The following is a 27891-nucleotide window of genomic DNA, read 5'->3' as shown; positions in this document are numbered from 1 at the left end:
CACTGCCTCACCTGGAAGACTAAAACAAGCTGACCTGTCAATCAGTGCAGACACATATAGATACTAAAAACAGCAGAATGCTGAATTTCTGTGAGCCCTGTGTCTTTATTTGGTTCAGCTTAGTTAGGAAAGCAGAATCTTAGGAAAGGGAAAGCAATAGAGGGAATGAAATTCATCTGTGTAATTAATATATTTTAAGGCAGAAAAATAAGATGTCAAAGGAGGGCGAACCACCACTCAAAAGGGGTAGCACACAAAAATATTAAACCTCTGTATTTAGTTGTAATTTCTCTCTTTTGTTAATCTTTCTAAAACTGAAACAAAGATGTTAAAGACAGCACACGTGCAGCTGCACAACCCCCTGCAGGTGTTCAATCCAGATGGTGCCTCTGCTGTTCGAAGCACCCCACAGGAGAGGGGCTGAGAGGGGCTGAGAGGCCCCAGCACCAGGAAAGCGGGGGAGCTGCAGAGGCAGGAAGGACTCCCTGGAAGAAGGCACACATGTCTACTGAATTTCTTCAGAGTCCATTTGGCAAGAAGCCCTTTGAACAGCAGCCTCCAGTTTGACGCCTTTAATTAATGATTACTCAAGCCTGGGAGTAGCCAAACAATCCTCCGTTATGTGCTGGCAAGAAGGTGAAGGGAACGGGCTGGAAGAAACACAGAATCTCCCTGGAAGTCTTTCCTCAGACCCTGAGTCGGTGAGTCCCTTATCTCAATGTTGATATGAAGGATTTCCAAGGGTCCTTTCGGTGCAACAGCTGAAACCCTCTTTGAAATCCAACTTTCTCAGATTGATAAAAATGATTAAAATGTGAGTGAGCCTAGAAAAGCTCGAGTCAACAAAGGTGATGAAAGAGAATATGCAGGTGGAAGCTGGGCATTGTATCCTCTTCTCCCAGGATATTGACACCAACTAGTTAGTGGAGACAGTGCCAGCTGGGGAAAGAATTTCTAAAGAGTAGGCACTGTAGGGGTGTTTCAAAGGAGAATTTGGGGGATCAAACTGGCTCGTGAACAAATATTAGTTCATTTATTTCCCAACTGCATGACCTGAAAGAAGAATTTGGCACGCTTTTCTGGGTTGCGGTAGGCTGCCTGGCATGGTAGTTCAGCATGGGCTATAACTGTTGTGATGTGCTGATGAGGCACACAGAGGCTGAAGGACAGTGGTGAGGAAACACCCAGGTTAGAAAGAATCATCCACAGCTCTGTCTCTCCAGGGGAGATTCTCTACTCCACTGGAAGGCTGTACTGGTTTTTTCTTGGACAGATCCACAGCAACTTGTTTACTACCTTTGCCCTAAATCCCCATCCAGATTCATTAGGGGCAGGGCTTTGACACAAGACAGAGCAAGGGTGGCTCTGGTCCAAGACAGCTTCTGGAAGAATACTGGAGTCAAGAACCATTCAGATGAGATAAAATGCAGGCATAGCAAAATGACTGGGGACAGGAGAAGAGGAAATGGAAAGGTAAAGCAATACAGCAGCGGCCAGTCCACCAGAAGATGATGGGCTAAGGCAGAGGGAAGAAAGCAGTACTCAGCGAGAGACCACAGCGCTGGAACATAGAAGGTGCAACCTCTGCTGACCCTCACTTTTACCCACTTCCGCTCACCTGTAGGATTGGGGATAAAATCCAGGACATGCTACGTAAGCAGTCTACTATATCCTCAGCTAAAAGCTACAACTTTTTTACTGTACTTGTAACCTCATAGTTATGTTAAAAATAATGCCATTTTCCTATGAACATTGCTGTGGGCCAAAATTTCTGAGCATGGAATATAACCAGAGCACTTTTCTGGACCATTGATGAAAAAAAAAAAAAAAAAAACCAGAGAAGGTGTTAAAATGGGAGGGAGTTGCTCAGAGTGGAGCCAAGGGAGTAGGAAGAGCATCAGTCCGATTGAAAATGCATAGTAAGAGATGGGAGACTGCATGGCCTGTGGGTGGCATTTGAACTTGTCAGATCGTTGGTTCACCAGGAGATGGTCTGAAATTTCCTTCTGGATTACCTCTCTTTTCCCTAATTACAGATCCAACCTTAAGCTATGGGGAGGGTTACCAGTGCTTGAATCCCGAGTTTCAAGTCAGTGCCTATGTTTTTAGGTTAGTGTGACCATAGGTGTCCTTCACAAACAGGTAGGTGGGTCAGAGTTGCTGGCAGGAATAGGTGGTGCTTGAGATGTCTGTGTCGACTGTCACAAAAGGCCTTAGACAGCTTTGAAGATTATATTCACAAAGTAAGAGACAAATAGGAAGCTCAGCAGGGAGAAGCACTGGCGATGGAGAGTCAGGCTGGTGAGAGGCATAGCATCTTAGTAAGAGCACCTGTGCCTTGATGGAAAGATCACCTCATACCAAGGCGAGCCAATAGGAGGTGAAGTCCAAGTAATGATTCAGAACTCTCATCCACACAGAGCATTCATTACCATGTTACTACATTCTTATACAGAGAGGAATAAGTCCAAGAAGTCAGTAACACAATAGATGCAGCCTAAATGAAGCCTTTGCCAGTGTTTATGCCATTAAAAAATATCCATCATAGACAATTGCAAGCCATAAACATTAACATCAGTGTATTTCAAGCTGAGCAGAGGTACACCATAGAATCCTTTTTTGTTTGTTTGCTTTAGGGTCCTGGAGATTGAATTCAAGGTTTTCACATTGAGCCCTATTTTAAACTTTGATACAAAGTCTTATTAACTTGTCCAGGCTGGATTTTAAATAACTATCCTCCTGTCTCAGCTTCCCAGATGACATACATGGGACTCCAGGTATGCACTACCATGCCCAACTATAGTGTACTTTTATTCGATATTCCCACCATATTCCCACCATGAGAGAGAAAGAATGTCAAGAGCAAAGCTTACAATAAAATGTAGTAAAAAATTATGAAATTATGTTTTCAATTAAAAAATAACTTATTGAATTCTAAATTCATAAAATTTAATTGACAAGACTGTTTCCAAAAACTATTTTGCAAAATTCACAATAATTTATGAATCATTTTCTTTGGGCCCAGGAAAGCTAGCTCCAGGACACCCTGGCCATAGAGTCTGCTATGCTTCCTGTGGGAGCCATCCTGAGCTTCTCTCTCAATTTACATTCTGCTAGCCCTTCATCAATTTGTGTATTTTACTCTCTGCTAAAACAGCATTCAAGGAGCTACATGTTCGGTCATTTCATTTTGTGTTTAGAAGTTCCATGTAACCTTTTTCTAGAAAAAGCCAACTGTCTCCCCATCCAGAAATTACTGAACTTCATAGATGAAACAGCTAACAGATTTCACATAGCCCCATCAAAGACTTAATGCAAGGAAGAACTAAGAACCTATTCAACATCAATAATTTAGGGGACTCATAGTCTTCAGTCTCCATTGTTGGCTGCTAAGATGAGATGTTTGAAAACACATGGAGAATATTTCTGAACCCAGATACATCTGTTACAGGATGACATTTTGATCTTCAAATTTTACTTATATTTTCCTTGCCAGATAACATATATATTTTCACTGTTCTATGATATAGGGCCAATAAAAGCAACTTTAAAATCACTTTTACTTGTTACTTTAACAAGAAAGTATTTACAGCTTTAACCAATCAGACTATCTGTATAGTAGAAACACTGCTCATTTCATACCATCATGCATTCAAATTGTAGAGGCCTCAACCAAACACTCTTCTTAACCAGTCACTGATCTTTCAATCTCTCCCTCATAGAACCAAGGGTAACAATGCAGAGGTTGTTGCTCTGAAATGACTCTAGCTATGGGTAACTCCCATTGCTGCTTAATCAGGGGTAACTATGGAGTACCTTCAGAATTCAAATCAGACTTGCAGAGTGTTGAGTCCAAACAGAGCCCCGTGGTAGGGAGGAAGTAAAGTTCTACAGCCACAGAGGCATGGGAAAATGGGAGTTCAAACAATTTTTACTCATGGGCAAAAACTACTTGTGGAAACTGTATATTCTTGTTTAACATGGCCAGGTAGCACTAGACAAACAGGCTACATCAAACCAGGACTATAGGTGGTCATATCATTGCCATTTGGTAAAATATCTCCCAGTCTTTGAATATAGAATCAGAGCAGTTTACCACAAAACAAAACTCTTGTTTTAGAGATAACCTAGTCACATCATAGAATTAGAACGTCCAGTGTGAAGATTTAGTTATTTCCCTAAAAAAGATTGTCATGGCAAATAAGTCTGTTAAAATATATTCAACTTCATTAGAGAAATGCAACTAAAACCACAGCAAGCTATACTTAGCTGTCTGTGGAATGTCTAAAATTTAAAACATTGATGTTATCAAGTTAGTGAGTACATAGGTATTTGGAACTCTCAGAAGCTGCTGGGGGGAACATAAAATGGTGCAGTCACTCTAAAAAATAATTTGTCTTTTTCTAGGAAGTTAAACATGCACTTATTATATTATCTAGGCATTCTAATCCTAGGCATTTATCTAAAGGAATGGAAGCGCATGTGTATGCATAGACTTGAACTTGAATTTTCCTAACAGCTTTATTTATGTCAAAAGCTGCGGACAATGCAACTTTTCATCAAAAGGCAAGCTGACAATCATGTAATGGACAATTATTCAGCATTGAAAATAGATGGACTATTAAAATATACAACACATATAATCTCAGAACCTTATGCTGCATGAAATAAGCCAGGAAAAAAAGTGTACATGTGCTACATGGCTTCATTTCCTGTAAATCTCTAGGAAACATAAATTACTCTTCATCACAGAAAGCAGATTGTTAGCTGCTTGGGGTGGGAGAGATGCTGAAAGATGATCATATAAAGACATTCCACAAAGATTTGAGGAAACTTTAAGAGAATCATTAATGAATTGAGTACTTAACATAGAATGAACACTGTAATTCTGCACATGATACACCTAGGAATATCCTTGAGCACTAAAGATCTTAATATTGTACATGGGGAATGACCTTTTTTTAGTTCTCTTATATGCAGATTTCTGTAGTCATATTATCAATCTCTGGTCAATGCAAACTTGGTCCCCAGTTATCAGGAGGTCAGCAATGCTTGTCATAATGTCTTATTTTCTTCAAAACAGCTGTTCATACCATCACACGTAATAAAATCAAACAAAACAAAATAAAACCATTCCAACTAATGAATGAAAACATTATAAGGCTTCAAAGCAATGTAATGGGGAATCATAATTACCATAAAATCTTATGTACTCTTATCACTTCTTTCACTAGGGAGATTATACAGTATTTATACATGTGAATTTGATTTATTTCACTCATGAGTATGGTCTCAAGCTGTGCCCATTTATTTATAAATATCTCAATGTGATCATTATTTATAGCTGAGTAGTATTCCATTGTACAAAAATACCACGACTTTTTTATCCATTCCTCGGTTAATGGACACTTTGCTTGTTTCCAAGATCTGGCTATTACAAACTGTGCTGCTAAAAACATGGGTGCCCATACATCCATGTGGTATGATGTTTTCAGTTATTCTGGGAATATGCCTAGAAGTGGAATAGTTGGATCAAATGGGACTTCCAATCCCAGATTTTTTAAGAATCTCCAGACTGACCTCCACAATGGTTACACCAGGCTACACTCCCACCAACAGTACAGGAGCATTCCTTTTTCCCCACAGCCTCTCCAGCATTTGTTGTTGATAGATTTCTTGATCCTGGCCATTCTTTCAGGAGTGAGATGGAATCTCAGTGTGGTTTTAATTTGCATTTCTCTAATAACTAATGATGACTAACATTTTTTCATTTATTTATTTGCCACTGGTATTTCTTCATCTGAGAATTGTATATTCATCTCACATGCCCATTTTGGATTAAGTCTTTGAATTTTGGGGGTCTCATTTTTTAAATTCTCTATGTGCTTTAGACAGAGGTCCTTTGTCTGAGGGACACAGTTCACTAAGATTTTTTTCCCCGTTTGTGAGTTTACTTTTCACTATGCTGGAGATTTCTTTTGACATGCAGAAACTTTTTAATAAGACGTAATCCCAGTTATTAATTCTGGGAAGTATTTCCCATGCAATTTGATTTCTGTTCATGAATTCTCTACCTACCCCTATGTCATCAAGATTTTTACCTAACTTGTCTTCCAATAGATTTATTGTTTCTTTTTTAATATTCAGATCTTGGATCCATTTAGATTTTAGTTTAGTACATGGTAATAGGCATGGGTCTAGTTTTAGTTTTCGGCATATGGAGAGCCAGTTTTTTCAGCACTGTTTATTAAAGAGACTGTCATTCTTTCAGTGAACCTCTTTGGCCCCTTTATCAAAGATAAGGTTTTTCATTTCTATTAATATTTGTTTTGTATAGCTGGGTGCTCCCAAACTTGGTGCATATATATCTAAGATTGTTATGTCTTCCTCTTGAAATTTTCCCCTAAATAGTATGTAGTGGCCTTTATCTCTCTGGATCATTCATGGCTTGAAGTTCACATGGTCTGCAAACAAAATCGCTACCCTTACTTTTGTAGGGATCCTGTTGTATAGAGTACTGTTTTCTATTCTTTGTCTTTCAGTCTATGACTTTTCTTTTGGGTTAGATGGGTTTCTTGTAGATAGCATATGATTGGATATTGCTTCTTGATCCATTCTGCCAGTATGTTTCTTTTAATTGGTGAATTGAGACCATTTACATTAATAATTATAACTCTCACATATTGGTTTTTGGTTGACATGTTATCTTTCTGCTGTTGCGTCTTTACCTTTCCATTCTGTTTGATTGTCTGCCTTGTTTAGTGGATTTTTTCTATGTGTATCTAGAATATCTTCCAATATTCTTTGCAGGGTTGGTTTATTGATCATAAAGTTCTCCAGCTGTTCTTTGTCATGGAAGTATCTTATTTCTCCATGCATTTTGAAGGACAGTTTTTCAGGGTACATCAATCTAGGTTGGAAGTTGTTTTCCTTTAGGATCTGAAATACTTACTTAGCTCCATGCTCTTCTTGACTTCATTGTTTGTGTTGAGATATCTGCTGTGTTTCTGCTAGGTTTTCCTTTACAGGTGATCTGTCTTTTCTAACAGCTTTTAATATTCTATTCTTATGTTGGATTTCTGGGATGGTGATTATTATATGTCTGGGTATAGTTTTATTTTGGTTATGGCTATTTGGAGTTCTGTATGCTTCATTAATCCGTATGTCAGTTTCCATTCTCATGTTTGGGAGATTTTTCAGCTATTACTTCTATAAATAGCCTCTTGATATCATTTGTGTTGTCTCATTCTTTTTCATTTATCTCTATCAATCTTATGTTATTTTTCTTTGAATCATCTTGCAGCTGTTGAATTGTTATTTCCTGATTCCTTGTTATTTTCAAAAGATCTTTCCTTTCCTGTTCACTAGCTGCAATCTTATCTTTGAAGTCTGAAATTCTATCTTCACTTTTATTGAGGCGGTTTTGGCAACTTTCAATGAAATTTTTGATTTCTTGTGTATCTCTTTGAATCTGCTTCATGTATTGTTTGTTTCTTATATTGTTCATCCAGGCATTCTATCTTTTTGCTTTGTTCCTGTAATTTTTTAACTGTGTCTTCTTTAGATGTGTTCAGCATTTCTTTCATTACTTTTATCATTTCTTTTTTTGCCTGGGAGATTATTTCTAATTTGAGTTCCTTTAAAGCTCCCCAGAATTGCTTCCTTTTTCAGTTACTATTATTTCAGGTATTTTAGGTGTACGACATATATTTTCTTCTATGTACATAGCTCTTAGGCTTTCTTGGGGTGGGCTTTCTTGGGGAGGTTTGAGATTGCAGTTTGGTCTTTCATCATGTCATTTTCCTATATTTCCATGTTTTAAGTGATGTTGCAAACCTTCCCCTGAGTGTGTTGGAAATCACCTCCTATGCTCTTGGCTCCTAGCACTGAATGGAAGTTGCTGAGCATGGTTCACTCATGTCCATGAGACCTCCCTTGCTGCCTCCAGTCTTCCAGGAAGCTGGACAGGCTCCTAGCCACTGTGGGTGATGGTCCAAAGCTCTCCTTGGGCTAGCTTAGATGCACTGGAACTCACCTCATGTGCCCTCAGCTCCCCTGATTGAAGAAGGTTTTTGGTTGTGGTCTAGTGCAGCCAGAGAAACCTCCCAAACCTAGTCTAGTGTGGCTGAAAGCTTGGTGGACACTTAACCACTGGAAGCTCTTTCTGGGCCCACATCAGTGTGCTGGAAGTCACCTCACTCAGCTCCAGTTCCCCAGATTGAAAGAAGGTCACTGGGTATGGCCCAGCTAGGCCCACAAAATGTGCAGAACCCTGCCTAGTGTGGCTGGAAGCTGGGTGGCTCCTTAACTGTTGGAGCGATAATCTTAAACTCTTGCTGAACCCACACCAGTGTGCTGGAACTCACTTCACTCAGACCCAGTTCCCTGGATTCAAGCCTTACTATTTTGTGAAGAAATTCTCATTGTTGCTGCTGTTAATAATAGATGGGGAAACTGAAACATGCAGAGTTGTTCCCAGTGTTGCTTGGTAAAATAGGTAAATCATGGATCTGAATTTGAACTTGGGCATGCCTGGCTTCCAGGCCAAAGCTCTTAAGCTGGCACCAAGGGAACTCACTGAATCCTGTATAGTAAGCAGTTCTGAACCGTAGGAAAAGTATGTTGTGTTGAACCAAGTGACAAGAATGAGCCCCCCATCCTGTGTCTCAGATGGAATGAGGCGGGTTTTGTTTGCTTGTTGCCCACTATTGAGACATTTCAAAGGAATCTCTTCCTTTTGACTGAAATCTGTGGATTATATATCATCCCATTAGGTGAAAACTTGTACCAAAAAAGGAAAAACAAAATGGCTGTAATAACAGAGTTGAATTCCACATTAGAGAACAGCGAGTTCTCCCAAGATATGCAAGTAGACAAGAAGCACAGTCCCAGGAAAGGTAAACTTGACTTCATGTGCTTGGTTACAGAGTTTTGCAGTGAATTTCTCTCTTTAATATATTAACACAAAGTAAGGAATTTTTAAGTTGTTTGATTATTTTTTAAAACTCAGTAACATTAATGTAAATATATGAAGAAAATAAGTAACCCTCCTCTAAAAATAGTTTTTTATTTTGGCAGTTACTTGTTTGTCTTTATCCATATGCATTTATATTCTCAATAATTGCTAAAAAGTTGTAAACAGGTGGTATTGTTTTTTCTGTGTAGTATTTGCATGTAATATTATGATTGTGTTACTCAAGCAAAGTAAGAAAAAATAATTATAGAAAATTACAAATTCATATGTAGAAGATTTTCATAAGCTTAATTCAGCCACTATAATTTTTATTGCATGTATTTTACGTACATATTTATGTAATTGTACCCTATATATAATTGTATTTTTTTCAACTTACACATATTTTTCCACAATGCTTTATAAAATTAAAAAACTATTGTTGAGATCATATTATATTTCAACATATCTAATTGTTTACAGTTTTACCTGAAAAAAATCCTCCTTTAACTGGATATTTAAGTCATGGACTTTTATATTGTTATTTGGTTAATACCTATATATGAAATATATACACCATTTAGCTATTATATATGAAATACATATGACAGCCATTATATAATATAGATTATGATAAAAGATCATTTCCTTTTTTTGATATGATTATGATAAAAGATCTTTTCCTTTTTTTTTTCTAAAAACTTTCCTTCATACAACACTTATCCACATTTGGGTAGTTTCCTCAGGATTTAAAATGAAAAATCTGAGGCAAAGGATAAATGTTTTATTTCCAGTGGCTACTGATGTGGAGACTTTGGTTTTTTAATCTGAACAAAAATGAAACTATTTGGAGCGAAAGAGGGAGTGATTTGATTTATGGTAGGAGGACTCACTCCAGCTGCTATTTTAGGAACAGATGGAAGTAGGTAACTAACTTGCCAGTAATAAAAAAGTTCCAGACAAGAGACATTGACAGCTAGGACCACCAGAAATGAGCCCTAAACCAAGAGAGCAGCAACCTGGTGAGAAGTGTTTGGGTACTATGTGAATTTTAAATGCAAGAACAGTAGTTCCAGACAGACTAGATATTGAGTGTGAAAGAAAGAAATCAAGGATAATTTCAAAATTTTTGGAAATATGGGATTTCTATCTAATGAGCTACAATAGAATATGAGTGAAAATCTGGGGCTTGTATTCTATAAATCAGTTTGTTCAATTTGATTAGTTATTAAGTTTATCAGTTGACTTTTGCTGGAACAAAAAATACTGTATCCTAACATCAATGACATCTTCAGTTTGATGAAATACAAGTTTACTACATTATATTTTAATTTAAAATGAGGCATTACTCCAACAATATTTCCCATATACTTAACCAATTTTTACAGCATTACTTAATACATAATGTAGCTTTCCCTCATTAATTACAGACTCTTGCATTTTGTATGATTCTTTTCAGTGTTTTTGTAGTAGTCCTTGGATTTTTTCTGCTTGCTTTTATTTCTCAGTATGAAAATGTTTTTATCAATTAATTCTCATGATAAATTTCAATGCTTTATAATTAAACATCTTACAATGTTTACCTTGTGTAATTATTACAGATTCAAGTAGCCTTTATTACTTTTTGCCACTGTATTCATTTTCTATACTTCTAAACATACTACCACAAATATAGAAACCGTAAACAACATACTTTTATTACATCACAATTTCTGTCACTCAAGAGTCTCAGGCAAGGCTGAGTTTCACAAAGCTACAATTTGAGTGGTCACTCACATCTCTACTCACTGCTAAAAAAACCCACTTTAGTAGCCCCCCATCTCCTCAAAATATTCATGTTTTATTTTTTATATGTCTAAGTAAAATGTAATTTAAACCTTGAGAGAATTATTTGTTGCTATAGATGATTATTCTACTCATGTCTTCAGGAATCAAAGACAAACTTTCATTTAAATTTTGAAATTAAACCACTGAAACAGTTTCCACATTAAGGAAATTGATACCTGCAAACTGAGAAAATATAGTAAAATGTAGTAGTAGAAGAAATGAGAATGGCATTCAAATAATCTATATTTTCACTTTCAAGGAAGATGACAACTTCAAAGCAGAAACCTACTTCCTTGCTAAGATCCTAACTGCTTTATCCAAAGAATACAAAAAGCAGGAAAATCAGCTTTATGGTTAAAATTAAAAGACAGAATCATTTAGAAACTAAACTTCAAAGACCGTGATCAGATGTGATGAAACTCTGCCGTGGCTCTGAAAGTTCACCTTCTCCTCAGCTCAGTAAGGTGGCTGTGAAGCATTATGCTGAGTGGAAGCTGTACCTCACAACACAGCCAACAGACTAATCCAATCTTTATTTTGAGAGAAATGGAGGCTGCCAAAGGGTTTTACACAGACTAGAGTAAGTGTGTAAGGCAAGAAACTATATTCATCTGGTCACAGATTTCTTTACAGAGGACTTTGGACAAAGTAGCTCTTTGGAATTCTCTCTACTTTATTTACTTTTCTCCCTGTGGAAAGACAAAGGACATAGATGAATATGTTTGGGCCAATAGCTTGAGTGAGTATAGCTCCTCACATTCTGCACCCTGTGCTGGACAGGTGAATCCATTTAGTTCAGGAAATAACAGGGCACTGAGCTGATCCCTCTCCCCAACCATGCCCTCCAGTTTAGAGTTTGTACCTTCCATCAATTGTTGAACAAATACTTATAGTTGCCAGGATATGTAACAGCAAATAGCAAATGTAATTCTGGTTAATGTAATCTACTTTCCAGAAAGGGATATAAAACACAATGCAGAACCCCAAATTATAGTTATTAGAAGGTGTCAGTACTGTGCAAAGTATAAAGATGCAAAGTCAAAGCCCTTAATGATGCACCAGAGTTGGCCAAGCAGCTTGTTGGGGGAAAGCACATATAGAGAAGAAACAAGCTGTAGGAAGACCTGGAGGCAGAGCATTTGCCAGTTCACAGAGCCAGATGTTTTATATATATGTTTTACTTGTGACTAATTTCACCAATCTCATAGGACAGTGATCTGGGAGAAGGAGAGGTAGAACTATAGGATGGACAAGTGTCCCAGAGTGAGTTCTTGAGTATTAGAGAGTGTCAGCTGTGCTATAAAATGTCTTTCAGTTCAACTCTTTAATCTGTTCCTTGGTGTCTTCTTTTCCTGAAACCAATAAAAGTATCATTTGAGTCATCCAGTGCAGGTTTCCAGTACTTTCTTTATGACATCTTGTAAAGAATTAATGTTGGGTTAATAAAGAGAACACTTAATGCTGTATCATGTTTGCAGTTAATAGCTTTTGTTCCATTCGCTATGGAATAGCCTTCATTGCACATCTCTTCAACTTCATGCTGGCTGTTCAGAATGCTGCCCTGACTATCACCATGGTAGCCATGGTCAACAGCACAGACCACCAGTCTAAGGTCAACAGCTCTGTAGGCTTACCAGATGGCCCAGATAAAGCCCCAGTGAGTCTTCCTGCAAAGGTAAGCAATGACAGTTTTAAAGGTGATCTTTTATTTTTGATACTTGTTTGTTTGGATCTTCATTTTTCTTCAGTTTCTATGTTCACAATACTTGATTGAGAAAATACTGATTTGAAAGCAAGTAAAAGATCCAAAGAACCTTCTTGGAATGTAGAAGAGCTTCCTGTATATGGTTCAACACAACATTTTTTCTGATTCTCTAAGGCCCCTGTGTATGACTGGAGTCCTCAGACCCAAGGCATACTCTTTGGTTCCATCAACTACGGCATGCTGCTGACAATGGTCCCCGGGGGATACCTGGCAGGGAGAATGGGAGCAAAGAAAGTGTCTGGTATCTCTTTATTGGCATCATCGCTGCTCACTCTCGGCATCCCTTTGGCTGCTAATCTTGGACTATCATTCTTCATTGCCACTCGAGTAGTCAAAGGTCTAGCCCAGGTAGTCATTACTTTCTAAATCTATGCTGGATATGAATTTCTACATAACAATGCATGCCAAGATCTCTAATCATTTTTATTTCAGGGCTTAGGACTTGGGGGTCATTTTGCACTTTGGCAAAGATGGGCTCCTCCACATGAACGAAGCAGACTCGGCAGCATTTCTTTATCAGGTAAAGACATAATTGCCTTGGGCCCAGTGCAACCCACTGGGCTCAGTCACAACTCTGCTTTCGCCTAGTTCTTTGTCTTCTACTCAATGTCAATGAAGTATTTATTGAAAGTAAAGAGACTGTCTTTTGTTGGTGACATGACTTTAAGCTCCTTTCCCTGGTTTGTCATTTATGCATGATTTTGGTAATGAATTTTCACATCTGAAAAAATTTTAGTGTAGTTAAATTGATTGTTTTATAACATCTAGATTTTGAATCACAGAGGGAATGGTTTTTAAATCCATTCATTCTTGTTTTATCTTGCATTTGTGTAACTTCATGTTTATCTATTAGTTTCTATGTGTCACATTAACATTCATGTTAGTATTCAGTTTGATCATCTTTGGAATTGCTCTTAGTTGTGCTGAGGATTTTTTTCCTGATAACTGATCTATCAGGACAATGTGTCCAGAATGAGCATTCTAGAGGAAGAAATTTAAATTATACTGGGCAAGGGTGAGAACTGGAAAGTATGTGCTTAACAAACTAGACTTTGCCAAAGTTAGTGTGGGATAGGAAAATAAAGGAAAAATTGCTGGGTAATTAGACAAGAGACAAGAGAGCCCATAATTCTTCAAGCCTATAAAGCAAGCTATGCTCACTTCTCCCAACAGCAGGCCTATCTAAAGACTCTCACAGCTCTGATAGGGTTAGTCTCTGTTATCAGTGTTTACATTCACTGATAGATGAAGGGAAGGTCCAACCTGGACTATTCAGTTACTACCCTGTGAGGTTATCACAGAATACACCATAAGAAAAGCCAAGACAAAGCATGAAAGAAACATTAACAAGTTTTGGAAAGAAGACAGTGAGCTTACAGAAATAGTGATTCCCGTTCCTCTCTCTTCCTGTGGTATAGAGACTAAACAACCAGAATAGGTCAACTGAATAAGTAGAAAAATCTCAGGGGTCTACTAGGGTCTGAATTGCAAAGACATCCTTGTCTTTGATTGGGAACCTCATGGAGGGGCCCCACGAGTGTGGCTCAGAAAGCATAGAGCCCATGGCTACCACAGAGTGCCCAATGGAAATTCATTGGAAAATTCTACCAAGTGACACTGAGGCTTCTCAGCAATCTACAGGGGTAGACAGGATCACTTAGTCCCTAAAATTAGAGAAGGAGTGCCCAGAAAGGTACCTATTCTCAACAGAAGGACAAGTATACTGTAGCCTCTGGGACACACAACATCTTCCTCTAAAGTGGGTTAAATGGGCATATGTATTACAGGGAGAAACTTTACAGTCACTTAATAAGCTTAATAACTCAAGGATAAAAGTCTGAGACCAAGCAGTCTAATAGAAGACCAAAATACCTTTAATATAATGCTTCATGCAAAAGTGAAATTGAAGAAATTACAGGTTTGTAAAACAACCTAGATAAATACTAGAAACACACATGTTGAATAAAAAGCATATGTCTAGCCTCAGGGTAATTTGCCATTCCCTTGTAAGCCTCAGAGTTAGGCGGAGGGTGCTGCTGTTAGGAGGGGTGTTCTAGGTGCACTGTGCCCCAGGCACACTGTCCCAAAAGTCATGAAACAGACATATTTTGCCACGGGACAAATCAGATGCTATGACTACAAAATTTGTTAGAATAGTTTAAAACACCACAGTGAAAGTAGGAAGATGATGTAAGTTAACCCATGCAGAATAGGGTGTAAGCTAATAGAAGGACCACGTGACTTGAACAAAGTGTGCCCAATGCTGAAGTGTCCAAACACCGTTTCTATGTTTTTCTGCTGCCCTGGGCTGCCCACTGAGAACTAGAGATAGAGCTGAAGCAAAGGTGTCTGTAGCAGGAAAGCATCAGGGGCCAAGGACACACATGTTCACCCTATAAGGGTACTTACTGGCCACTGCTCAGCTCACTAAAGGACTTAAACATTGGCATGGGCTTTATTGTGTTCCCTGAGCACATGGAGGTAGATGGGTATCCTCCTTAGGTGGCTAAATTAATTCCTCCTAAATACTGAAACAGCAGTATGGTGACAGTAAACAGGCTCTCTAGGAGGAAAAATACTGATTGTTAGTATTTATCAATTTCTGTGCTGCGGATACTCCCACAATGACCAATGTCAAGGAATTCATGTCAAGTCACTGAGTGTAGAGTTAGGAAGAAACGAACACAGTCGAGTCTCATCAGTTTCAGCACCCCACTGACCGATGTCTATTATACTGTAGAATGTTCAGAGACTCAACCCTTTGAGAAGTTTTGCCCTAAATGGGAATGCAGAAATGTCAAAATGAATGGATATAGTTCTTAGAATGTAGAATTTTTTGTTTTTGAACATCGAAAATTTTAACTTTTTATCTTCTAATTTTCACAGAATGGTACATATTAATTGGTACTATGTGGAAGTTTCAATACATGTAAACACTGTATGATGCAAATCAGGCAACTATATTTGTCTCCTCAAATATTTACCACTTTTTATGGTGCTAACATTCAAAACCCCTTCTTCTGGCATTTTTGTAATGTACAATACATTATTGTTGCCTAGAGTCGCTCTTCTATGAAAAATGGCATCAGAGTCTATCTTTTCCTTTTGTCCTGACCTATATGAGTGTTTTAGTTCAACATGGATAGCCAGGGGTCTAGACAGAAGGAAGAGAGTGTGGGAGAATGAGTCCCAGGCCTGGGGTAGATTGGATGAGGGCAGAGACAGAAAAGGACCTTTGATGCACACAGGAACTTGTCCTCTCCTATCGTCAAAGCACAGAGTCCAGGAAAAATGCAGACTAGATAGACCTGATGAGAGAAAAATGCTGGCTTCCATCTTCTCCATCTGTGCCCCAGCATCACGTGACATGTTTTCAAATACTGCCTTCCTCTGTTATTAGTTCTGTGACCTTCAGCAAGTTATTTAACTTTCCCTTGTCTCTATTTTCTTAAGTGCAGATTGGATTACTAGTGTTTAAATAACATAACACAGGCAATAATTTAAATAAGGAACCTATGTAAATCAGAAGAAAACATAAGAAACCACTTTTTACATTGCAGGGTAGAGGAAGCCCCTAAATCAAAGAGTAAACCCTAGAGGTCATTATAGAGAAGCATCATAGATTAACATTATCAATACTTACAACTGCCAATTATGAGATTCAAAATAAACAAAATCAAGGTGAGAGAATTGCAGCCTGCTTGCCAGACAGATGATTATTCACAATTTTGAAGATTCTTTAAGTTGAGGCAAGCATAAACAAGCAACAGAAACAGAGGAAAAAAATGATCAACAGTTCACAGAAGAAATAAATCTTATAATTAAACTTGGGGAAAATGTTCAATTTCACTATAAAAGAGGAAATTAAAGTGGTAGTCTTTTATTCATGTAGCAGGTACAGTTTTTAAAAACTTTAAGGGTATTAGGTGTCACAAAAAGAGATGAGGGAAGTGATACTTGTTGACAGCTTAATTGAGCACAGCATTTTAGCAAGATAATTTAGTAGGACTTACCAAATTTAAGAGCACATAGCTTTTGATCTAGCAAGTCCATATCTGATATTCTAGTATACAAAAATTATGTTTATATACAGAAATTAGTATAAAAATGAGTACTAACTACACTCAGAAGTAGAATCTGTAGTGACATATGAAACTACTTACAAAAGCAATTGTTAAAAGAAAAAGAAAGGCCTCAAAGCAATAGAAAAATTATAATCCTGCATGTTTAAAAATAACATCATTAAATATACATAGGATTGAGTCATTTAATATTAATCTATAAAATAAAACTACAATACCTTGGAAATATTTGAAAAAGCTGTAAAATTGGAACATGCCCTATCATACAAACCTATAAAGGTATGGAAATTAAAAGTGTTACTTGTAGGCAAATTAATGTTTTGTGTAGATATTGCATGAATGTATTTACAAAGAAAATGAGTATCTGTGTAGATATATATTGTGAATGTGTGCAGAGAGGACAAGATAAACATTTATATGTTATAATTATAGATTATGAATTGTTCCTAATGGTTATCATTAGAGAGGAGATTAAAATGAATTTGGAGGGCATGTGAGATGCTTTCCTAGTATTTTTATAATAAGCACAATAAGCATGTATGACATGGGCGTTTAAAACTTAAAATAGCATAAAGGAAAGTTTGACAGTCACCTGAAATGTTATCATGAGAAAAAGGTGGGTTCTCAGGAAAGTGTATGAGCTAAATAATGACTTACAAGTTTTTATATTTCATTGTGCTCATCTCTGTGGTCTGGTGACTCTACTTTATATGCACCTACCAATCTGTAAAAGTGTGTTGGGAGGGGGTGAAGAACCCCACAGCTTACTTTCTGTCTCTACAGGAATCCCACTGGGAATGTTCATGGCTATCCTCCTTGGTGGCATCATTAGTCAAGCCTTTGGGTGGCCTTTTGTCTTCTATACCAGTGGTAAGTCCTGTCTTTCTCCCAGTCCCAACTTTTCCTACTCAGCAAGAGTCTTCTATGTGCATACTACTGTGTGTACTTTTCTGAAGGAAATAAGCCAAAACAGAAAAATATTAGAAACCCAAAATATCATAATTTAATACAAAGAAATCAGTATCCACCATCACAGAACACAAATCAACCTGCTTGTGATAAAGTTCCATTGACAGCCACCAATGCAGCATCACAGTGTCACCAGGATCCTTGCTATTTTTTCAAGCAGTGGGAAACAGATTTGCAGAGCAGTGGTTTGTGAGACATAGCAGAAAGAAATCTAAAGAAATAAGTGGGTTTGTCTCAGATTAAGCATGGTAATAAGGGGCCCCAGATAAGACACGAGTTTCTAAAAGGAGAGAAAACACAAATCAAGAGAATGTTTTTTGTCAGTCTCCAGATTAGCCCAGGGCTGTCTGTCTAACTAAACAGAAATCAAGAAACAACTGCCTAGTCTACAAATTCCACAATCTGTTTTCAAAGCTCTTACTGGCTTGCATTTTGTTTAGTCATCTCTTCCTTCTATACATCTTCCCTAGGGACAGGGAATCTGGTTAGTTTTGATGGTCTGGAAGAGTTCAGAGGATTATGAAAACACCAATCTAGAGAAAATCAAGTGGCTGTGTTAACATCAGATAAAGATAATTTCTATTACCAATATTACCAATTCATCACAAAGACAGCAACCTCAAATGTTTATGTATCTAACAACAGATCTTCAAAATACATAGAGCAAAACTGGGTAGAACAGCAAGGAGAAGGAAAGAAATACACAACAAGAGATGGAGACCTCAAAATTCTTCTCTTAATAATTAACAGAATAAATGGGTACACTCAAGGAATGAAGCATACTTCATTCAACAGGATTATAGTGCTTTTCAAGTATACTTGAAGAATTCATCAAGAAGATACTCTATGAACCATAAAAACTTATTTTTAAAATTATAGAAAATATGTGTTTTGAATATAAGAGAATCAAACTAGGAATTGGTAACAGAAGGGCATCTTGAACCACTTCAAATACTTAAAAATTAAGCAACACAACTAAAATGGATGGAAAAACAGCCACAAGAGTAGGATAAAGGTGATTGAAGGTCAAGCCAGAAACTCCAGTGCACATGTGTTCTTGCCTATGTTATGTGCTCTCGCCTGTTATGTGCTTGTGCTCTTGTTATATTATTTTTTACCTCTGTTAGGATGGGGGGGTGCTGAAGATAGAAGGAAGTAAATAATAGGAGATAGTAGGACAGGTGTGGCACACCGTACAGAGTGCCTTAGGGGAGATAACTGTTCACAGAGAGACCACAGTTATCTGCAGAGAACCCTTCAAGTATCCAGTCACACACTGATCAGGGTCTGTATGTGAATAAACAGAGGTCAGTGGGGAGAGTGTGGTCATGGGTCAAAATTAGACAACTCAGAATGTGATACAGTGAGCCAGGTTTATTGCTTAGTCCAATAAAACAGATTGAAAAACAGTGGATGGGTCATTGGATAAAATACTCATTAGTATTTTTCCTGACTAGTGAGAAATTATTAGCCCTAGAGAGAACACAGTGATGTTTCCCTCTCACAAATGATGATGGCAAACCTCAAAAGATCCAACTGTTTTGACACAGTTTAACAATATCCCTGAACCAAACACAGTATCTAGCACCTAGCAGTGTGTGGCATCATGTCTGGCTCCAGCTATAAATTACCAAACATGAAAAAAAAGCAGAAAATGCAACCCATAATAAGGAGATTAATAAATAGTTAAAACTGACCCCTGGCACAATTTAGAATTAGCAGACAAGAACATGAAAGTAGTTATTATAATTACATTCTGGTATAACCCTGTATCTTCAAAAAGTTAAGCAGTGAGGTGATCAATACAAAGAAGAACCAAACCAAACTTCTAAAGATGTTCTTATCCGTATTCCTCTACAACATCTGAGATGAAAGATGCACTAGATAGAGTTAATGGCAGATTTGATATGATAGAAGTGAAGATTAATAAACATAAAAGACACAATGAAGACAATTCAGAATGAGCCACAAAAGGAAAATAAGACAGAATAAGAGCACTAGTAATGTGTGCAGTACCTAAAGGACAGGACTAGGGTAGAGACACATTTTATGAAAATTTTTCTAAATTTGATGAAAACTATAAATCTGTAGAACCAAAAAAGTGAACAAAACTCAAACTCGAGAAGAATAAAGTACACTACACCAAGGTACATCAGAATCAAATGGCTAAAAAACACTAACAAAGAAAAAATGTTAAAGTAGCCAAAACTTAAAAGATACATTATACAGAGAGGGAAAAAGATAATGGCAATGCAGGATTTCTGACAAAGGCAATAAGATAAAAAGGTGGAAGGTCTTTAAAGCACAAGAAAACAGGAGAGAGAAGAAGATGGTGGCTTGATAGGTAGCTGGGTGGAAAGCCTCTCTGGGAAAAATGGCTCAGATACTGGAATTTGACAACACGGAGAGGGCCGGACGAGGGGGAGAGAGATTCTCACAACCCAGGAGGAAACTGAGGAAAAAGAAAAAGGGGAAGAGGAAGGAAAAACAGGTGGAGGGCTGGAGTAGGACACACTCAATGAGACCAATTCCACAGTCGGACGATTCACCATCGCGCTAGAGCCATGGCCACAGATAACGGGAGTTGGTGAGTCCTGAGCCCTTGACAGGAAGACAGGGTGCAGCATGCAGTGGAGCCAAGGTGGAGAACTGCATTAACTCATGGTGAGTGCTGAAAATTGGGTCCCGCAGTGGGTGTGGCCAGCTGGAAGACATATTGGAGTGGGGCAGAACAAGGCCTGAGTCTGGTGCCATGGTGACATCAGTCAGCCACCCTTGACCCAAAGAGGATGGGCAGGACCTGCTTGGGCTGGCTCACACCCCTGGTCAGGACCCAATAGTCAGGGATGAAACTGTCCCGAACCTGTGACGTCCACACAGCACAGACTAACATGCTGAAGGCACACACAGGTTGACTGACTCAGAAGAGAGGGGCCAGTCCACAGTCCCTATGTGCACCTCAGATAACAGCAAACTGAAGAAGGCAGAAAGCCCCCAGCCAGCATGCTTTAGAAAAAACTGTAAGCAATACAGAGAGGGCCTGAGACCTCTACCATACACCTGTCTAAAAGAAACCAGAAACATGACAAAAGAAAGAAATAAGAAAGCTGCTGACCATGGGAAAATAAGTCCAGGAGAGATAAATACAGAAGAGGTCCAGTGCAGCAATCGTGCAATATTGGCCACAACATCAGCAGACATAAAGAAATACCTTCATGACCTCATAAACGAAATTAAAACTGAAATTCTAATCCAAGTGAGGCAAGATATAAAAAGATTAATAAAAGAAATGCTAAGCCCCTCTCAAGAAGACACAGATGGAAGAATGGAGGAACCCAGAAAAGGAAGAGAAACCTTTGGTGAAGAATATAAACAAAACCTAGAATACATGAAACAGATCCAAAGAGATTACCAGGAAATTTAAAAAATCCATTGAAAGATGGCAAAATGCCTTGACAGAAACTAAAGTTAGCCTTTCAAAACTTGAAGATAGATTTGTAATGTGTGGTTGTGAAAGAAAAGACCTCTTAAAAATAACAAGGAACAAGGAAGTAACAATTCAAAGGCTATAAGACAACAAGAGGATCTGTAACTTAAGAATAAAAAATGTGAGCGAAGAAGCAGGAGTAAGAACAAATGAATTACAAAGGCTATTCACAGAAATAATTAAGGAAAACTTCCCAAGCATAGGAAAAAGAAATAATATCCAGATAAATAAGGCATACAAAAATCCAGCCACCTACAACCAAAACAGATCTATACCCAGACATACAATAATCAAGATCCTAGAAATTCACCACAAGAAGAGAATATTAAAAGTGGTCATAGAAAAGAAGCAGATCACCTATAAAGGAAAATCCATCAAAATAATGACAGACTTCTCAACACAAACTATCAAATCAAGAAGAGGTTGGAGTAAAGTAGTCCAAGCCCTGAAAGAAAATAATCTCCAACCCAGATTGATATACTTTGAAAAACTCTCTCTCAAAATTAATGGAGAAACAATATGTTTCCAAGACAAGGAAGAATTATGGGAGTTCATGGCCACCAATCTAACCCTACAAAAATACTGAAGGACATTCTAAAGAGAGATAGAAAAATATACCAGGATCCCAGCAACAGTGGCAGAGAGGCCTCAGTAAATCGGCCAGACAGTGGAATGAAGGAGAAAAGTGGACAAATAATAGCAGAAAAATAGAATAGCAGAGATGAGGCAGAGAAGGTGGGCTATAATCTCTAATATAGATAGCCTTGATACACTAACAAAAACAAAGACAGGCAGAGTAGATCAGGAGACAGGATCCATCGAGATGCTCTGAATAGGAAATATAATCTGAAAGTCAAAGATGAGAAAATGATGCTTTGTGTGACAGGGAACCAGAGAGAAATAGGGACAACTTGTCCAGCAGCTGCAGATACGTTGGAAAGTCATGACACTTTTGTTCAATGGAGAACTACGCAGCTATAAGGAAGGAAAACCTTGTGGCTTTAGTAAAGGAATACAGCTCAAGGGGTAAAAGGTTCAAAACCACTTAGATAGATAATGGGTTGCCCCCCCCCCCAATCTAAAAGCTAAAGAAGTTAGTGGGACCCAAAATAAAGCACCCTGAGAAAGGGAAAGGGGAGGAATTGCCTAAAAAAGGAAGGCAGAGGACATTGTTAATAGTGTATCAGGATTCAAAAGCCACATTAGTCTTATCACTTCATTTAGTTTGATTCTATTTTGTTCTGGTCTGACTACTCATACTAGATTTGAGGGCACAGACAGATTTCCGAAAAATAGCAGGATATACTATGGTAAATATTCTTAATTCCCTATTAACTTAAACTGAAGTCCTGTATTACTTACATTGTCTTACTATGACATCTTATTTGAATCTGGTTTGTTAGACCGCTGTTTTGTCTTGACTGATTTTATGTGAATTTGGTATGCTTGATAGTATCAAGTCTAAGAGTAGAGATAACTACTCTTAGTTGAAGAGTATTACATCTTGAAGATGACAAGATGTAATAAGATATCCATTCTGGTTTGATTGTTAACTGTTTTTGAAGTTCTACCATGTTTCCAGTGTTGTGTTTTTATTAAAATTGCTATGTAATGCTATGTTCAATGATATTATGTCTCATGTAGACAATTCTATTGAAAATAACAAAACATAATAACTACTGTAGATCACTTAAAATTGTGGTTTTATATGTCTTTGTCATTGCATGTTTTTCTAGGAATTTGTTTTGTTGTCTTGTTTTGATCTGTTTTTCCCTATAATACAGAAAGGATAAGTATGCATGTAGAGATTCACACATGTGGAGAATCTCTAAACAGTCCATGGGAACAGATTACATAACGCACAATGTAATGAACAGATATTCTGAAGAAGAGACACAAGATACCCAGTGCCAATTCTGTAGCATTATGATACAAAAATCTAGCAATATTATTATTCACTGTTCAAAGTGATATTAGTCTAGTCTCATGTTTAATTTCAGCATACGTAAAGATATGCACAGCCACTTCGAAGAGAATGAGAGATATTATGGCAGCCATTTTTGACTTCCCTAATATCAGGTCTTGACCTAAAAAGCCTTCATCATCCTGTTCTGATTAGATTAGTACTATAATGTTCAGTATGTATTCACTGTGTGTGAAGATGGGGAAAACTAATTGGAAGAAAACTAGAGACAATATGATTGACAGTAATGATCTCCAGTGGACTTGCTTTGAAACTCATGTTTCTTAAAATTGTTTCCTTATGATCTGTTTTGTTCTGTTTTGTTATGTTTAATCTTACCCTTTTTACAATAAAAAAACACAAGAAAACATCAACCTAGAATCAACCTAAAAGAAAAACACAAGAAACATCAACCCAAAGGAAAAGAGTTATTTTAAAAACAAATACAAGATAAAGATCTTTTCAGACCTAGAAAAGTAGAAGAAAGACATTTGAATTGAAGAAACAATCTCATTTTCAAAATAATCAAAAATGTATGGTACAGTAATAAATCTGATCAAAGATGAGACAAAACAAATTCTCCTGAAAATGCAAAGATTCCAGATCAACGTAACAACTTTAAAGTCTAAGAACTAACTTTCTGATGTCAAGGCATGTTGTAAAATGACGATCACCAAGTATTGGCATAAAGGTAGGCAAAAGGATCAACAGAAAAGACCAGTCATATAATGACTCATACATCTAAGATAAACCAATCTTTGAGAAAAGTGCAATTATTGGAGAATTCTTTTTAACAGTGCCCAAAAATCAGACATCAACACTCAAAATCATCTTAAGAATTTGATTTATACTTTACATCATATATAAAACTAGTTTGAGAAGAATCCCAAACCTTAACATGAAATCTGATCGTATTTTAGGAGAACACATAGGAAAAAAAAACTTTTTCCTAAAAGCACAGAATTTTCTGACTATGACACCAAAAGCAGCCTGTCCCATGAAACTGGAAATGGATAACTGGAAATGGATTTCATCAAAGTTAAAAAAAACACAACCCAATTCGAGGAAAAATGTTTGCAAAACACTTACATAATAAGGACATTTGTCTAGAATGAGTAAATAATTCTCAAAATTTAGTAATAACACAAAACCTCCAACTTTAGAAATGGGTAAAGACACTTCAGAGAAGACCCAGAGAGGGAAAACAGGAAGTGGGGAGTCGGTGAAGATATGGGCCAAGCTCAGAAAACTCAGAGTGTGAGTACTCAACAGCAAACCAGGTTTATTCCTCATTCTAGTAAGACAGACTGAAAAATACACAATTCTTGAGTCACTGAATAAAATACTCATAAATTGTATATAACTCAAAATCCTTCATCATTATGGAAATGCAAATAAAAATCATGTGAGATACCCCCACACACCTATTAGATTGGCTATTATTAAAAACACTGATATCAAGTGTTACACTGTTCCTAAGATACGCTATTTATACACACAAAAAGAACTGTGAACAAAGGGGTACTAGGAAGCTATGATATTCATATGAATCATCCGAGAAGCGGTACGGGGATATACAAAGTTAGAGTTTTTCCGAGGCCCTACACTTAGAAGGTGTCCCAACATAAAAGAAATTCATCCAAAATGCAGAAATGAGCTCAGTTATCAATTTGACCCCCTGCTTTCAGGAGGCCTCGGCTGTGTCTTTAGCCTTCTCTGGTTTGTTTTGGTGTATGATGATCCTGACTCTCACCCATGGATAGGCATCTCAGAAAAGGAGTACATCTTATCAACCTTGGACCAACAGGTGAGTATGCATAAGGACTCCAATCCCCTCCTCCAGACACCTTGAGTCAGCATCGGTATTCCGAAAGGTAATGAAGAGGGTAACAAGCATCTCTCAGATCTCAACTTTGCTTTTAGGTCAGCTCAGAAGAGCGGTCTCTTCCCATCAAATCTATACTCAGATCTCTGCCCTTTTGGTCCATTTGTCTGTGCAGTTTCAGCCATCAGTGGTTAATTAACACACTGGCTACGTACACACCTACTTACATCAGTCACATGTTCAAAGTCAACATCAGAGATGTGAGTATGTTTGCTTCCATTTTTTCTCTTTTATATGACTCACCAATTACTCCACCTTCACAAATCGTTCCACTTAGAAGTTACTTTCTTTTACTTAAATAATCTAAACCCTCGTCCCAGTAGATTGCCTGAAAGTATGATGGAAGAAGTTACCAATTTTCCTAAGAAAGATTAACTTCAGAGGGTCAGTATGATTATTAGTTACTTATGGATGAAAGTTGCACCTTTTTTCATATGATTTGCTCCATTTTCTCCCCGCCAGAATGGCCTCCTGTCTTCCCTTCCTTTCATTGTTGCATGGATTGTTGGTCTCCTGGGTGGCCAGCTGGCAGATTTCCTTCTGTCCAAGAATTTTAGATTTGTCATAGTGAGGAAAACTGTCACATTTCTAGGTAAGAACGGGGTCTGAGGTTGGAAAAGTTCACAAGCATTCAACAAAGAATTTATGTCACCTTTAATTTTTCTGTCTCCCATTCCCTAGGACAACTTCCACCTTCAATACTCATTGTGTCCCTGCCCTACCTCAATTCCAACTACATTATAACAATCACATTTCTAACGCTAGCATGTGGAGTGGCCCCGTTATCTCAACCGGGCGTCTATGTCAATGCCTTAGATATTGCTCCAAGGTACGATTCTTGTCTTCACATGTTTTCTGAAAAAAACATTCCGCTTGTACCTTACTGGGAGCCTAAAGCTTTAGAAAAGAATGAAGCATAGGTAGGACCTGCAGATTGTCTTGCATGCGGTAAGAGGGATACTGATTTGTGACAATGTTTCTGATTAAATATACACAGCACAAGCCCCTTTTGATGTAACTATGCAATGAATTCTCACATAGAACAGGACTAAAGGATACTGTCAGGCATCTTTGAATTTGGTCTAGAACATTCTTATCACCCACAGATATTCCAGTTTTCTTCTGGGAGCCTCAAGGGGATTTGCACACATGTCAGCTGTGCTGGTACCCATCATCGGTGGGTTTCTCCTCAATCAGGTAGAGTTTTCTTTTCAAAAAGGCTCTTAAAATGCTGTTTTCAATCCATTTGTAACAGCAATAGCATAAAGACTGTATTTAAAGGTTAGAAGATCAAACTGAATTATGGATAATGTCAAGACAATAAATCTAGTAAAGAAAAATATAAAACAACTTCTTTGGTAATCTCAATTCTGGTTTATTCTGGAAACAAAGAACTAAATACTGACGCACTGGTTATTACTATCTGACACTGGAGTCACACAGCCACATAGGTATCTGGGGAATATGATTTTATATCAATCTTCCATGTCATCTGCAAAACTTTGAAATTTTTATTTCCATAACTGTGCAAAAGGAAAAAAATAATATTTCATATGCAGTAATCTTATAAGTATAAATAATAAAATATTTATTATTTTATTTATTAAATAAAATAAATAGATAAAATTTTATTAATTATTATAAATAAAATAATCATTGAAGTATAAATAATAAATTCTCATATCAATTATGAAAATCAAATGACTATCCTTATTTCCAAATAATTAAACATAAAATCAGGTAAAGTAAGTCTTTCTGATAAGAAGGTGTCTAAACATAATTCTAACTTAGACGTGTCTAGGTATAAAGCCCATAATCTATTCACTACATCATCCCAATGTAAGAAGAATCTTTGAAACAATCCCAGGCTTACCATTTATACAATTAAGATTCATATAAGAGATAAAGTATAAGGCACTTCGGCAATAGTGACAAATGAAGTGCTAGAGACTAATTATAAAAGTACCCAAATGATTTTTATAAACAATATTTTAGATGTATTTGGAATTTTGTTCTCTATCAAGTCACTTTCAGGAAATGTATTTCTACAGAGAAATTCATTTGTGAACATTGTCATCTTAATCAATAATAGGAAGTTTCATAGAACAAAAGATGAAAGTAATAATACTGTTTGCTTGCTTTTTGTCCCCAGGACCCTGAGTTTGGGTGGAGGAATATGTTTTTCTTATTATTTGCCATTAATGTTTTTGGATTGATCTTCTACTTAATATTTGGAAAAGCAGATGTCCAAGACTGGGCTAAAGAGAGGAAAATCACTCGTTTATGAAGGTAAAGGAAAACTCTTTCATTTCACAGAAACACAACTTAAAGTTTTACATTATATGTCACTTTCTTTTCATAGTTGTCCCCCTTTGGATGGAAAAATCATGTTTCGTAAAAAGGAAGACTTCAGTGATGAAAATACAACAGAAAGAATTGTATTTTCTGTGGCTCTTATAAAATATGAGATGAGCTTTTTCTTCTACTCAGACTTCTCCTGAGGAAGATATAAGATGAATAAAAATACAAATGAAATGATCATGAAGAACAAAGTTACCCCGTTTGGATTAAAAAGAGATGTATGGAAGCCACTACGCTAGTTTCCATTTCTGGATATAAGAAACAGTGAAACCCTTAGTCCTAGACAGCAGTATATTTTTCATAATTGATTAGTAACACATGAATAAATGTTTATTAGATTAATATTGATTAAATTGCATATTCATTTCTGTTTATTGGGCTGAGTATTTTCAGGTGCTCCTCTTTGTGTGGGTGCCCCTCACAATCATATCCAGACCCCAGGAACTGAGCTGCATAGATTGCATTTCACACTCCCCTGCCCATTGGCTTCCCCTGGACGTGTGCTGGAGACAGGAAAGTGAGGACAAAGTGTATTTAGCTGTGAGGTTCACTACAGTTCACAGCCCAACCCTCACATGCCTTCCCTTGTCCATTAGATG

The 27891-nt window shown here is 37.3% G+C and overlaps 1 protein-coding gene across 8 annotated transcripts; it reads left to right on the top strand.

Moving 5' to 3' along the window:
* Window positions 1-568: 568 nt before the first annotated feature.
* Slc17a3 (solute carrier family 17 member 3) lies at window positions 569-27665 on the top strand. Of its 8 annotated transcripts, none has more exons than XM_063259984.1 (13): window positions 569-701; window positions 8775-8897; window positions 12292-12455; window positions 12660-12893; window positions 12978-13065; window positions 17411-17497; window positions 24735-24853; window positions 24970-25131; window positions 25394-25523; window positions 25613-25760; window positions 26038-26128; window positions 27084-27220; window positions 27294-27665. In XM_063259984.1, the coding sequence occupies exons 2-12, from the start codon at window positions 8807-8809 to the stop codon at window positions 27216-27218; spliced, it is 1449 nt and encodes a 482-aa protein (XP_063116054.1). In that variant the 5' UTR covers window positions 569-701; window positions 8775-8806; the 3' UTR covers window positions 27219-27220; window positions 27294-27665. The 8 variants fall into 8 exon arrangements, 7 of the variants coding, with proteins under 7 accessions (XP_063116054.1, XP_063116052.1, XP_063116051.1 ...); XM_063259982.1 differs by having other exon boundaries at window positions 12259-12455; XM_063259981.1 differs by lacking the exon at window positions 569-701 and adding an exon at window positions 970-1653.
* Window positions 27666-27891: the final 226 nt, after the last annotated feature.

Source organism: Cavia porcellus, unplaced genomic scaffold (assembly GCF_034190915.1).
Source record: "Cavia porcellus strain 051 isolate PalLab524CR breed Dunkin Hartley unplaced genomic scaffold, mCavPor4.1 scaffold_13, whole genome shotgun sequence".
In the NCBI taxonomy this organism is placed as follows: Eukaryota; Metazoa; Chordata; class Mammalia; order Rodentia; family Caviidae; genus Cavia; species Cavia porcellus.
This window is presented reverse-complemented; position numbering and strand designations above follow the sequence as displayed.

What these genes read in the sequence shown, in the direction of transcription:
- Slc17a3 (XM_063259980.1), top strand. An exon ending in GCCTTAGATATTGCTCCAAG is followed by an intron (nt 25,761 to 26,037) that starts GTACGATTCTTG and finishes TATCACCCACAG; the next exon opens with ATATTCCAGTTTTCTTCTGG. An exon ending in GTGGGTTTCTCCTCAATCAG is followed by an intron (nt 26,129 to 27,083) that starts GTAGAGTTTTCT and finishes TTTTGTCCCCAG; the next exon opens with GACCCTGAGTTTGGGTGGAG.